General features: G+C 44.8%; 1 protein-coding gene across 11 annotated transcripts in view; it reads right to left on the bottom strand.

Moving 5' to 3' along the window:
• ERC2 (ELKS/RAB6-interacting/CAST family member 2) overlaps positions 1 to 14,239 on the bottom strand; it is an 899,314-nt gene that overhangs the window by 158,251 nt on the left and 726,824 nt on the right. For 3 of the 11 annotated variants that reach the window (XR_009247350.1, XR_009247351.1, XM_058678730.1), the window contains one exon: positions 13,572 to 13,637. The exons of the other annotated variants lie outside the window; for them this stretch is intronic. Coding sequence is in view for 1 of the 3 variants with exons in the window: in XM_058678730.1 (XP_058534713.1) it covers positions 13,611 to 13,637 (27 nt within the window). In the remaining 2 variants the exon portion in view is untranslated. The remainder of the gene's footprint in view (positions 1 to 13,571; positions 13,638 to 14,239) is intronic. 11 annotated transcript variants of the gene reach the window in all.

Here is a 14,239-nt window from a genome sequence, read left to right as displayed (position 1 = left end):
AAGGCTCTCAACAGTGCACAGGGGTCTGTTACCAGACCACAACCCACAAACCAATGTGATTGTATCACTTCCCTGGCTTCCCTTCAGCTTTCTTGTTGTATTAACCCTCTCCACCTCCATTCCTGGTGTTCAGGATGCACCACACCTATCTAAGCAGCCAATCAAATTGCCTTCGCTAGGCTTCACTATTGATGGTACTAGAGATTGTGCAACATGAAGTTGCTCTGTGCTCAGTTGCAGAGGGCTTGGAATTGTCTGATCTCCAGCATCTTATGCTGACAAATAATTAAGAAAGCACCTTACTTTGGCAAAGGTATTCCAGGAGAACACGGTCTTGTCTGCCTAGCTTCTGTGGAACTGCACATAGAAGATTCTCAATAAGCAACTGTTGAACTAATTGCGAAAGGTGAGTATCACTTGAGTGCTACCCAGCATGGCATGTGACTCCCCCCCCCCCCAGTGTCATCTTTCATTTCTTTTCAAATAGTCTGAATAATTTGTAGGCAGCAGCACAGGGGCTTAGTTTTTAATCCCATCAACAAAGAACTTTCCGAAGAGGGACATTCCTCTGGCCTTGATTGCTGGCATTTCAGAGATAATTACATTTTTCATCCTAAAATTTCCCAACACGATTAAGAGTTACACACACAGTGTCCTTAACTCAGACTTTTGTACAAGGAGCTCTGCCCACTTTTCAAGTGATTTCTGAAAGATGCCAGCTGTTGGCAGCCATGAAACATGAAACACAAAAGGACCCGTAATCTCCTGGAACATATCCTGCTTGCACAATTCCTTGAAGCCTCTTTAAGAATACACCAAAGCCTGCAAGTGCGTACATGCTGTTCTACAGACTGTGAAGATGTAGCCCTGCATGATGCTTAAAAACAAAAAACAAAAACCAAAACACCTGTGTCTATTCTGGATTAGCCTAGCCCCACAGAGTACAAACATCTAGAAAGAAGGAAATTTTCTCATTTTCTTTGTAATTTTGCAGGTGACAATCTCTGTCCAACGTTCTCTTGACTTTAAGGGCTGATGTTGATGCTTTTAATAGCTAAAAAGCTTTCCATGTCTTGCTGTACCTCATTGCAACCAGGCTACTAACCGTGCTAATGTATTGGGACTGCATATGGAGGGCTTTTGGAGTCACAGGCCTGCATTTTTGTCATTGTTGTTGTTGTTGCTGCCCAGATTGTGGGAACCTCCTGCTCATTCCAGGAAGGGGGCGGTTGGTATAAAGCATGGAGATCCCCAGGGAGACTGGCTCCTTTGGGGTTGTGTGGTCCACTGGGTAGACTGGTGGTCAATGTTCACCCTGAGCCAGGAGACAGGGAAGGAGGAAGCCTTCCGATATACATATCATTTAATAGATACTGATAAACAATTGTAGAAGCTGACATTGTAAGATTGTGAGGGGTTATTAACACAGAGGAGGTTATCAGAAGAGGTTATCAGAGGAGGTGGCAGTGGGAAAAAAAATGAAGTGATAGCCACGAGGATCTGCTGAATCCTTGTTAAGGGCCAGTACTGGCCTAGTATTTCATATTATTATTCTATCTGCTTGTCACAAGAACTCCAGGAGGAAGGAAAAAAAAAAGCTATTTCTCCTATTTTCCAGATGAGATAACTGAGGTTCAGATAGATTAGACCATAGGCTGTTAAGGGGCAGGTCCAAACGGAAGGGTTTCCACCCTATCCTGAACACTCTTTCACGTATCAGGACATGTTATCCATGAAAAGGACAGGGATAATACCAGGAAGAGGTGATGAAAGAAGGCACGAGGAGGAAGTAGAGAAATATTTGGTGGAGGAAGATTGAGAGGAGGACCGGGGGAAGAGAAAGAGTACTGTTGTGGGTGTCTTCCTGATTCTGGACCCATCTCCCTTTTCTCTTGAGAGGTGCCTGGCTTGGAGGGTGGGAGGTGGGACTCTGAGGCAAAAGCAGGGATGTGACAGGGTTCTCCCAGAGAACAATGTACGAATCAGTACAGGCAAGCAAGCAGCTCCAGACGTGGACGCACTTGGGTTCAAATCCCAGCTCTGAGGTTCCAGAGCAGTGTGACTGGGTGAGGAATCCGTCCTCTGCCTTCTCTGGAAACAGGATCACAGTACTGCCTGCCCCATGGGAAGCTGTAACAATGCAGCAGGATGCTCAGTGTGAAGGCACGTAGGAGGAAGTGGCAAACGCTAACTCACGGGGTGAGGTTCAGCCTCACCATAGATGCTTGTAAGGGCTACAAGCTACAAATGGGTTTTTACCTTCTAACAGGGAGAAAAAAAATCAAAAGGTAAGTATTTTGTGGCACATGAAAATCATAGGGAATTCAAATTTCATTCTTTTTCTTTGAACGTGACATCCCGACCAAGGATGTCAATCTAAGAAAAGCTCTGAGAAGATGTGAAGGGAAGTCTACTGAATTCTGCTCTGTCTAGTTTTTCTCAAACTTATTGAAACACAATCCCCCTTATGATTATTTAAAAAGAAAAAAATCAGTATCTCTTAATATCCACCACTATCTGTTAGTTGAGGAATGTCCTTAGGGAATTACTATTACAAGTGGAAGGAGTGGTTGACCAAGAGTCAGATGATGGAAATTCACACCCTAGCTCTCCCATGTCATTTCTCTATAGCCCTGGACAAACCTCAACAGTTCGAGCCCCATTTTCTTACTCCCTTAAACGGGCATGATGCTATCTGTCTAACATATCTGTAGAGCCGATTTCATGGGAGATCAGAAGAGAATTGGGGACATGGGACACTTTCTCTAAACCAACAAGGGAGCTATGTGAGGTCAAAGTGGGACAGTTCTCCCAACTTTAAGACAGAAGAGACTCCATCCCTCTTCTCCCCAACACCTGCCCCAGGTGAGAAGCTTGCCATAGACACTCTCAATCCCAGCAGGCTTTCGTGGGTGGGAAACCTGAGCTTGAACTGAGTACTCACACTCACCCTGGAAGCGTGGAAAGGACTCAAGAGTCTGGCCTCCATCAACCTGTTAGTGCATTCATAATTTTTAAAAATAATCACATTGAGACAATTCATCTGGCGTGTCTCAGCTTGCACCCTCACACACAGTCACCTCCTTATCTGACAGATCGGATTGCACTGAGTCCCAAGCCTGTTGTCTAAGAAGGGACAAAGACTGTTGCTTGGTTCTGCAGCACTTCCTCATTCTCCCTTTCTCCTTTGCACATTCTGCAAGAGGGAAGGTCTGCTGCTTTCTGTGGCTGATGGTGATGTTGTACCTTGGCTGGAGGAACTGCTGTTTAGGGGCCAACGGTGGGCCTCTCTCTGAGAGGCACACTTGCTGGTCTACAGTTTCCTGATGTGCCACCTGCTTCTAGACAATGACAAGCAGCTAGGATTTTCCAGAACATGACTTCATCGTGCTTCCAAGCCAGTGGCTTGGTGCCTGGGCACATAAGTCCCCCTCCGCCCCTCCCCTCAAAAGAAACCAAACCAAACCACAAAACCAAACAGAAGCAACCCAAAACAACAGTACCCAGAGCCCATGACTCCAATCTTCACACAAACCCACAGGGCAGCGAGGGGACTTCCTTTTTCATCACTGAGTATTTTTCTTTTGGTAGAAGGATTTGTACACCTGTTAGTTAATGTATTACAACAGAGAACAAGGTGTGTTGAAAGGATAATAGATCATGCCACAGGCATCCTTCCTGACACCTGAGTGGAGAAGAAACAAGTCTTTCCCCCATCATTACCAGGAGCCAGCCAATCAGACAGAACAACCCTCCTCATCCCTCCCCCTCTCTCACCACTCCACCATCCCAGGCTCCAATGGACCCCAGCCTTCATGATGCTTAGCAGATAGCAAAATGACAGATGCCAGTATCTGTACGGAGAATCATGTGACACTGAGCACATGACACAACCACAATAACAGCCTTAGCTACCTTGAAGAGCTTAAGCCAGCAGGTAAGGGTAGTGAAACCAGTATTTGAATTTGACCTGTGAAGTTTCAGAGCCTGGGAGCTTCCCAAGATTATGCCAAAACAGGACTTGGGGGCTCCATCTAGGGTAAGTTAACCAGAATGCATTTGTATAGGAAAAAAGACGGTAGGATACACACTAAAAGATTGCAAATGGCATTTTCTCTGAAGAAGGAATTTAAGGGGGAAAAAAAAGAATGTTTGCTACATTCCTCATTAAACTGTCTAGGTTTTTCACAACAAACATAAAAGTGATAACTGGGAGAACCCAAACAGTGACTGCAGGAAGCTGAGGTTCCCAGTAAAAGCTATCTCTACAGTTTTCAGTAGAGGATGGCCCAAAATCTTGGGCCCATGTACTTGTGTGGGAGATCTGGAAGAAGCTCCTGGCTCTTGGCTTTGGATCAGCTCAGACCTGGCTGTTATGGCCATTTGGGGAGTGAACCAGTAGATACAAGGTTTTTTTCTCTGTCTCTCATTCTCTTTGTAAATCAGCCATTAAAAAAAAAAAAAAACTTAAGAAAATATCTTTTATTTACTAGAAAGGTAGAATAACAGAGAATGTAGGAGGGGCAGAGAGACAGAGAGTTCTCCCATTAACTGGGTTACTCTCCAAATGGCTACAATATATGCGGTTGGGCCAGGCAGAAGCCTGGAGCGTTCAGGTCTCTCATGTGGGCACAGGGCCCCAATTACTTGGGCCACCTTCTGTTGCTCTCCCAGGTCCATTATCAGCAGGGACTGAGCTGGACATGGAGCACTTGGGATTTGAATGGGCATCCAAATGAGATACCAATGTCATAGGTGATGACTTAACTGGCATGTCACAGCACCAGCCCCTCATTTCAGAGTTTTATGTTGTACATGTTGGGGGGAGTGTTTAGCCACATATGAGACTTTTTCTTTTAGTTCTGGGTCTAACAAATTCACTTGAGACATGATTTCTCAGAAAGACATGATAACAACCTTTCTCCTACATTCTCCAAATATGCTTCCTATATACTGTGCACAGTGATTAAGACCCAAACCAAGCACTTGGGGACAGGAAGAATCCATCATTTCCCCCATCTTGCAGCCACCAACATAGACCGAACAAGAGGAGTCCAATCCGCTGGGGGTCACAGAGGGGTGAGGCAGTCCTCCAGCTGTGGGAAAATTCACAAAGTCTGAAAGCAACGGCAGGGCATCCCCCTAGGCGAATTTGTCATTCCAGTGAATTTTATCACCATGGGCCCAGGACTGTGAGCAGCAAGGCAAGCACTGCCCAGTGTTCACAGAGCAGGATCTGTTTTGAATGACTGAGACCTGACACCCAGACCTCGCACTATTGAAGACCTTGCCCATGAACAGTTGAGACGAGGAACTGGCATAGTAGAAGCTGTCTGTTGATGTGTACTGTTATTCTTAGCATTCGCCTTATATTTTCTGGAAAATAAAGCTGCAGAGAACTACATTTTCAATTACCCAAGTCTCCAAGAAGCATGTTCACAGGAAAGGCATAATGGGAAGTGCAGTATCTGCTTTGTAGGAATATTTGGGAGTGACCAGATGGGCCAGCAATTGTCCTGCAGGGACCATGGCCTCAGGACAGAGTGAAGGGACCTCTTTGAGTGGTTAATGGCAGCTAACAGACAGATGCTCCATGGCAGAAAGGAAGACAGCCATTCTGATCAAAATGCCCGGGGCGGATCATCAACGAATCTTTCGGTTTGAGAGATGTTGTCTGGGTTTTCTACATGTTGGTGTTGTAGAGATGGTTCTAAAGAGATGGGGCTGAGGTTTCTTTCCTCAAACCAACTATAAGATTCTGGCTTGGGGCATAATATTGTCAACTAGTTGGATGGCTCCCCATTGCAGACCTCTGAGAATATCTATTCCCAGTTTACTACTCTCACCATAAGAAGAATGAGCCTTCTCAAGTCCACATTGATTCATGTCAACAAAAATCCCTTATGCTTTCCCTAAAAATGTCATTCTAGCCTTCCATTCCAAGGCTGGCTCTTATGTTCTGGATCAATGCCCAATATTAAATGATGCTCTGTCCTCACGCAGTGGCTGTGCTTGTTCAAAGCCATTTCCATCATTCTGGTACTGTGAGGGATCTTCAGAGAAAGAGTACAGATGTCATTGTAATGTTCCAGGTCTATGACATACTACGTGGCAGGACCGTGACACAAGGCAACATGTGTCTGTGCCACTTGTCAACATCCAGAAAACACTGAATGTACCTTTCTCCTCTTCCAATCCATGGCAGAATTTCAGGTTGACGTTTCCAAAGTCTGCTCAGTATATTATATTTATCTTCTAGTATTTTGTTTTTCCTATCCTTCCCACCCATTGATAGCTGAGTTACAGATTAATTTGTGCCAGATGTGAGTATCTGGACTTATCCAAGATGTGTTCTATTCCCTGCATGTTCCTAACCTTCTTCAGGCCAGTTGTGTGATCTCTCTGACTTCGCCGGCATCTCCAACACCCCCCAAAACGGTGTCATCTGTGACTCTCATTCACATGCTCTTCCTCCTCCTTTACAGATCATTAATAAAGTGGTTAAACAAGAACAGACCAGCACCGCCCTCTGGAGCAAATGACAAGGGGGCGGGAGGGCCGAACTCCCTTCGCACCAGCCCTGGCACAGCAAGTATGTAATGTCATGCAACAACACTCCGCTAGCTGCCTCCCGCCTCTGGCCCATGGTCATCTATCACCACTGTTTGTTTATGGGTTCTCAGCCAGATTTCAGGTTCTGAGAGTGTGGTTGTGTTCAAGCCAACAGACACTGCTTTGCCAGGTATCCCTCATGAGCGCCAGGAAACCCACATGAACTGATCGCCTGCACTTCAGAATGCTTAAAAGCTTCTATCTCATCCCTGAAGTCCACCACACTTGACAGCAGAAAGAGGTGAGCCGAGACTTCTAGTCCTTTCTTCTTACACAATTTATCACTTCACAACTAATGGTTAAATACTTGCTGGAGTTTCATATTTCTCATTAGGTTTTTTTTTCTTCCAGCTGATAGCAGTCCTCTGCAACAGACAGGGACTAAGTCACCTACTCCAGCAATCAGACCATCCTTTGGGATCCCCAGGTGTTCTTACTCCCCAAATCAAGATACCAGAGTATGTGATTTTCAGGTATAAGAACCATGAGGCCTGAAAGAAAACATACAGCTGGCTTGGGGTCTGGCTGTGGTCATAGAGATACATTTTCCTGTGATTTTTCCTTTCTTCTGCCTTTTTCCTCACCTCCCAAAGTCACCAGCCCCACAGGGTCAACTGCCCATTTTTCTTCCCAGTGGGCAGAAAGCCTATGTTCTGTCAAACCCCGAAGCTGCGACAACATGGCTCATCACACCTGATGTTTATGACAACTGTGTGTATGTGTGTGTGTGTGTGTGTGTGTAATGGAGAGTCTGGGAGTATGAACCACTTTCCCAAGGTCATCTGGCCAAGAAGTGCTGGATTTAAGATCCAAAGGAGACCACCAGAATCTGGAGACCACACCACTGGTCAATTCACCAGAGTTCCGAGAGATGAGTGCTTCTTTGGAGTCACTTGCCCCTTCGAAAATCTGTTCTGGATCCTGGACAGAGAGGGCTGTGCACATATCTGCAGGGACTTGTTGTGTCTGCTTGCACTGTCGGGGGATTGGTAGCCCCTCTAGGGGTCATGGATACCAGCTTCAGAACCTGTGTTCTGAAAGTAGGGAATGTATTCTGCTCCCTGCTTCAGCTCTAGTACTTACATGAAGAAATAACTCCCAATGAAAGCAAGAACTGTAGGTAAAACACCCAACTGAAGTCCTGAAAAGCCTACACAGAAGACATCAATATCCAGTTATTCCCCGTAGAAGCAGAAGAGAAAAGGCAGAGAACAGAGACAAAGCAAACACATCTTTCTTCCTTTCAAAGTGGTTCTGAACCACCTTACAGCTGCTTCTTCTGATGTCTCACCCAACCTCCTGAAAACAGATTACTGAATGCTTCTTATGCAGAAAAGGATGCATGCAGAAGTTAGTTCAAGATGGGAAACCAAGCATCATGAAAAGCCACATCTGAAAGGACAGAGAGCTTGATGCCTGGAAGCCTCAGGGATTTACAGGTGAAACCTGTTCCTCTCTTCTCTCTCCAGGTCCTTTGCAGCCCCCTACCTCCTGGTGAGGGCTGGGTTTCTCTGCAGAATACCCCCACCCACATCTCCTCCAATTCACGGAGTACTGATGCCTCTTTCCCATCTTTGCTGTTCAAGTTGGCTTCCCTTTTGAGTCAGAAAAGACACATACTCTTGATGTTAGTCTTTAGTCAAACTTTCAACTTGTCAGCCTACACAGTGCTGCAACAAGAGGCCAACGACTCCCTTGATGATCTCTTGGCAAACGGGAAGGAGCATGGGTCAAAGTCTGCCTTTCCCTTGGCCGGCCCTACTGGACATCTGGGGAGGAGAGAACTCTGGAGTCCTCTTCAGCCCCCACCCTCTCTGTTGTAGCTTTGGCACCCAAGGCTGAAATCCAGAGGTCTTTGCAATCTCATCCTTCATCTTACCTCCCCAACTACAACCTACTGGCTTCCCTTCTTGGTCTCACCTCCAGCTGAGCCACCTGTCCGTAAGTCTACTACTGCTGCCCTGGGTCAGCACCACCAGTTCTCTCCCACAGGGTGGAACGGCCTCTCCTTCTGTTCCTCCTGTGATGGCATTTCCCCTTCTACACAGAAACCAGAGCTGTTCCACAAGCTAAATCACATCAGGTCATATCACGTCCCTGTGTATGGTTTTGCAGTCTGTGCATGTTCCTTAGTTGTCGTTTAAACTCCATTGTGGCTCAGAAGGCCTCACAAAAACTTAGCCCTATCCCATATTTCTCAACCTCATGTACTCTATCCGAAGTAACAGTCGTCTAGCCTCCCTCAGCTCATAAAACGTCCCTGCTATGGTCCTTTTTCTGCCTGTCTCTCCCCCTTCAAAGACTTGGGCTTCAAGTATACTTCCTCAGAGAAAGGCTCACTGAACATCCTTTCTCAGGGAGGTTCCTCTTGTTAATCTCAAAACATCTTTCTGGCTTCCTTCAAGGCGCTGATCTAAATATATGAGGTTTCTATTCATGTTTATTTATATTCTGTTTCCCTCAACTAGATGGTAAGATTTACAGGATAGAAACCATGTCTATCTTACTCCCCATTGTTCTCCCACCATCTAACCAAGAACTTAACCGCCTGATGAAAGAATGGCTCAAGGAGTGACTAGTGAACAAACAAGTGAGTGATGAGCAGTCAACGGCACAAGAAGAAGATGTAGCAGATCCTCAATTACTCACAATCTATGTTGAATCAAACTGCTAATAGTCTTTGCTATATACGATGTTTAAAAAAAATAGCTTCCACTTGGCACCAAAACCTCCACACTGCATTGAGTCCAAGTCTCCTTCTAAGATTTCTTTGCCAGCTACCAGATTCCTCTTACTCCAGCACAAGCACAGGCCTGGTTTTCAGACCCAGTCTGCTAGGAGAGGGCAAAGGAGATAGAAAGTTCTCAACCCCAGTAAAACCTCTCCTTCCTTGTTCTTCCTGGGAAGAAGCCAGCCAGGGAATTCCTTTGGCTCTTCCAACACTGCTTCTATGGGTAACAAATCCCCCACCTCATGCCTAAATGTTCTGGAATTCAGGCTTATGCTCACTCTGCACATGCTGGTGTTTCTTCATTTCCAACACCATCCATCCCTAGTATCACAGCTGTGTGCCCAAACTTGCTAATGCCACATCTGTAATTTTATAAAGTGAGTCCTAAAAATTTGCATATGTTTCTCATCAAAAAGGCATATCCTCTTCTAGCAGTTTAGGAAATTAAAAAAAAATGCTCTTATGTTCTAGGTTTATATAATCACACGAATTCACAGTCAGAACTCACACATTCAAATGTCAAGGCAGATGTGACATTAAATCTCATGAGGTGTCTTGATGTAGTTGCTACTGCCCTATCTCACTGACTGCCTGCAAAAACAAACAAACAAACAAACAAAACAAGGAAAGTATGAGACCTGCCCCAAAAGATGCGTGAATAGGTAGGTGAAGGAAGGTTCTAAGAGCCTGGGAGTTGTTTTGGGGGGCGGGGGTGGGGGGCAGAAGAACAGCTCCTGGCTGAGGCAGGAAAACACCTTCGTCTGATAGAAATGAATTATCTGCTGATACAAACAATTGCCTCATCAAGCAGATCTTCCCCAAGGAATGAGAGAGACTTCAGCAGGTGCTTTTGCTATATAACGTAAAACAAGATACAAATCATCATCAGGGCTTCACAAACACATTTTCACAATGAAAATTGAGTGTGGGGGAAAGGAAAGACAAGGGTCCAATATACAGCTACAGAGATGCCCAGGATGGCGACAAGCTGCTGCACACATGATCCTATGGAGACTCCAGGAGGAAGAGAAGACAAGCCGCTGGGGAATCTGTGGTTGAAGGAAATTGGGTTGTGGATGAGTCAAGCAGGAAGGGGAAGCAGAGACAAGTTCAAGCAAGAGAGAATTCTAGCAGCACTGGGTAATATGTTAGCCCCTTTACTTGAAAACTTCAAGGATCCCAAGAGAACAAAACAGCAGAGTTTTCCACAAAGAGTGGATTCCACAGTTCACCTCCGAGAAACCCAGGCCTGAGGGTGAGGTTTGGATGGTGGACGTTGGCTAGCTTTAAGGGCTGTCAAAACTGTTGGGAAAGCACATTTTCCTACAGTCTACCTTGCTCAGAAAAATACCACCCGTGTGTGATCACAGAGATACAAATCAATCAAGCCAGGCAGCAAGCATCTGGAAGCAGCAGAAGAGGGAGGAGTTGTTGGAGGTGTTATACGAACTCCAATTTGTTATCAAGTTTAGGGTGATTATTCCTAAATTACGATATAGCTCAGTATCAAAACTGCGGAGTCAAGTCAGGACCTTCGGATGCTGTTATGAGCATATTACTAATGCCTAGTAAAATAACATCTTGTAATGCTCCTTTTATAAGTGCCATAAGTCAAAACGTTGAAAACAGTTAATTTTTAACGCACTACTATTATGCATCTTCAGTTATAAATTGAATGTCTCCTTAGGTCTCACAGATTGTAATGTGATTCAAAACGTGTAGTGGCTGTTTTGAAATGGAAGGTTCCCTCAGAATCTCATTACTAAAATCCTTAAAGATATGGTTTTAAAAGCCTGAGGCTATCTGAGCAAACTTGTTTAAAGGAGTCATAAAGAAAGATAAGTAGTTTTCCTCAGAAGCCTATAAAATTTATTACATCATATTAAAGTTGGATTATGCATTGACTAATTTTCTGAAGACTTTTGTTTTCTGGGGTGCATGGTACTTGGGGGAAATTTATAAGGAAATAAAGGGGATATAGGGCTGGATGTCAGCTGACTGCATTTGCCTTGAGCAAGGCAAGATTTTCTACGGGTAATAGAGCCAATTTCCTGCTAAAGATGACAACGATGCTCATAGCTCAGAGAATGGCACAATGGATGTCTTGTGAAAGAGCAATAAAAATCTTTATTATTTAGGAGGAGACACAAATGCAGGCCTAACACAGTGATGATGGCGCAAGAAGCTGCTGGGAAGGAGAAGCCAGAGCAGAAACTGCACTTCTCCAGGTAACTCTCAAACTCAAAGCAACCCTTTGCCAACCCATTCCTGTTTTGGGTAGAAGTCACATCGATTATTTTTTATTATTTTTTTAAAATTATTTCCTTGAGTGGCAGAGGGCTAGAGATAGAAAGAACGGAGGGGAGTGAAAAGAGGAGAGAGGACGGAGGGAGAGAGCAAGCGAGAGTGCGTGAGTCAGCAGACAGTCAGCTCCAAGCTATGAGTGCGCTCCCTCAAAGGCCCATAACGACTGGCGGAGCTGAAGGCTGCAGCCAACAACTCAACCCAGTTCTTCCACATGGGTCCAAGGAACACTTCTTCCAGGGTCTGTGTTCCCAATAAGCGGGACTCGAGCTAAGACTAAGACTTGAACCCAGGTACTCTGATGTTGGACAAAGCACTGTCACGGGTGTCATCCACTAGGCCACATGCCCACTCCTACATGTTTGTGATAAATGGCTTCTTCCTTTAATTTACACTTTCCCTTTTCTTCCTTTGGATATCAGTTAATAGATAGTGTCTCAGGTTTCCCCACCTCCTTACACTGACTGATCCACCTTTGGAGTCACTTTGCAGTAGACAGCATTGGTTCTTGTTCCTTTACCCATGCAAAGAAAAAGAGACATGATATTCTAATATAAACATGAAGCAGGTTATACTGGCAGCAAGCAGACCCAGCAGGCATTATATATCTTCACTCTACAAAGACGATCTATTTGAAAACTGGCCCCCTGTGTGCTTTCCACACAGGTACCGAGAGGATTAACTGGAAGTATGATGGGTTGAGCTACAAACTGTCGCCTATGGGCTAAACACATGATTCTTGGTTAAGGTTTGTCTGATGCACTCTATCATATTACACAGGAAGGCAAGACTTGGGGGGGGGCGGGTAAGGACGCACATGCTAAACTGTCCCAACTCTATTGATTCTCTAGTACTGTGACTTTTCAGATTTGAGCCACGGAAAAAAGAATTGTATGTTGAACACTGTCTAACCACCATGGCATATGCAATCTACCACATTCCTTGTTCCCAGTAAAATGCCACAAGCAATGTCACAAAGCGCATGGTTATATTCTGTGTAACCATATGTATGTTCAATCCAGGGAGCTTGCATCCTGGTGTTAGCCGGTCTGTGGCACACAGGATAGGGCATTTCCCAGCAGCACAAGTTGCTAGACCTCAATGGTTCGTTTATAACCACATGGTAATTATGTGCCCCACTATTCAATTATAATGAAGATGGAAGTAAAGGACAGACTTTTAGTAGCTAAAAATCACGTTTTCAAAGTCCTGGAAAATGCAATGCAATGTACGTAATTTATAACACAAAGTTTCACAGAAGCTCAATTTTTGGTAAGGCAACAGATATGAGGCTACCAATGAGACCTGCTGGTAATGATATTTCTCTCCTTGTTCATTTAAATAGTTCGTTACCCATTCACCATCACTATGCCTGGAGCCTAGTGTTTTCTTCCAAAATGCCATAGAGGAGATATCATCATCCATTTAATGGGCTTCTGAGAAATGACAGCTTCATGAATACACAGTTTTATTTTCCTTGTTCCTTGCCAAAACTGTGGACACAACCAGAAGGACATGAAAGTCACCCAACACTGGCAGATGTGGCAACAGCAAGCTGAAAACTATGACTGGAAAACTGTGACAAGGTCTGAGTCCACAGCCACGTCTTAAGAAGAGTGTATAAATCCCAGAAAGGGCACAGTTAATATCTTCAATAACACAGAGACATTCTCATCGTGTTAACCAGCCCCAACAAGGCAGAGCAGTCATGTGGTTGGGGGGGTGGAGGAGGCAGGGAAGTGAGGGTAGATGGAGGAAGCTCTTGGGAATGGTCAGGGCACGAGGGCATTCTGCACTCACAGAACACGGCAGCAGACACATGGCACGGTCACAAACATCAGCGAGCACCACTGAACACGCACACAACACTAGAATGCATTGTTTTTGTTTTAGAAAAAAAATGATATAAAAGATGGTTTCTCACCCCTCAAAACAAAACTGGAACTTTGGTTTACAGGCCCGGCTATGCCCATATGCCCTCCTCGTCATCCTGCGGCCGGCCCGGGGTCGGGGATGGGGTGCAGAGAGAGGAGGGGAGCACCAGAATGAGAGAAGAGAAGGTTAGTTACACCGTGATGCACTGCACAGGCACACTCATTGACACTTTGCTTTTCAATCTTAAGAACAAGGAAAAACAAATCTCTAGTACCTTAAGTTTCACATCACCAGCTTGTCAAATACATCACCCAGCTTTGTATCCATGGCAACCCCACACAAAAACATTCCACCCACCCAGGTCTGCCTCTGTGTCAGGTGGGATTAGAAGATTAAAATTAGTCTATATTAAGATTATTTTTTTTTAGAAAGCATGCGATCTGAACTGCATATGCCAAAGGAGTAGATTAAACCTTTTAAGTAAGCAAAGAAGTAATTATAGTAATCAAATATCCTTAATTTTTCCTGACGTTTAAAGTATCAATAAAGGCTGAAGGAGAATTAAAACACACACACACACACACACACACGTCCCACTCTATCGACTTGGGTGGAACAAACGTTTTTAGCATGCGGTAATTCATGGTGGTGATTTCACAAAGGATCAAACATGCTGTGTTCTTCTTATTTTTGTCAGGTTCTATTTTGCTCTCAGCA

This window comes from Ochotona princeps, chromosome 21, assembly GCF_030435755.1.
Source record: "Ochotona princeps isolate mOchPri1 chromosome 21, mOchPri1.hap1, whole genome shotgun sequence".
Taxonomy (NCBI): Eukaryota; Metazoa; Chordata; class Mammalia; order Lagomorpha; family Ochotonidae; genus Ochotona; species Ochotona princeps.
This window is presented reverse-complemented; position numbering and strand designations above follow the sequence as displayed.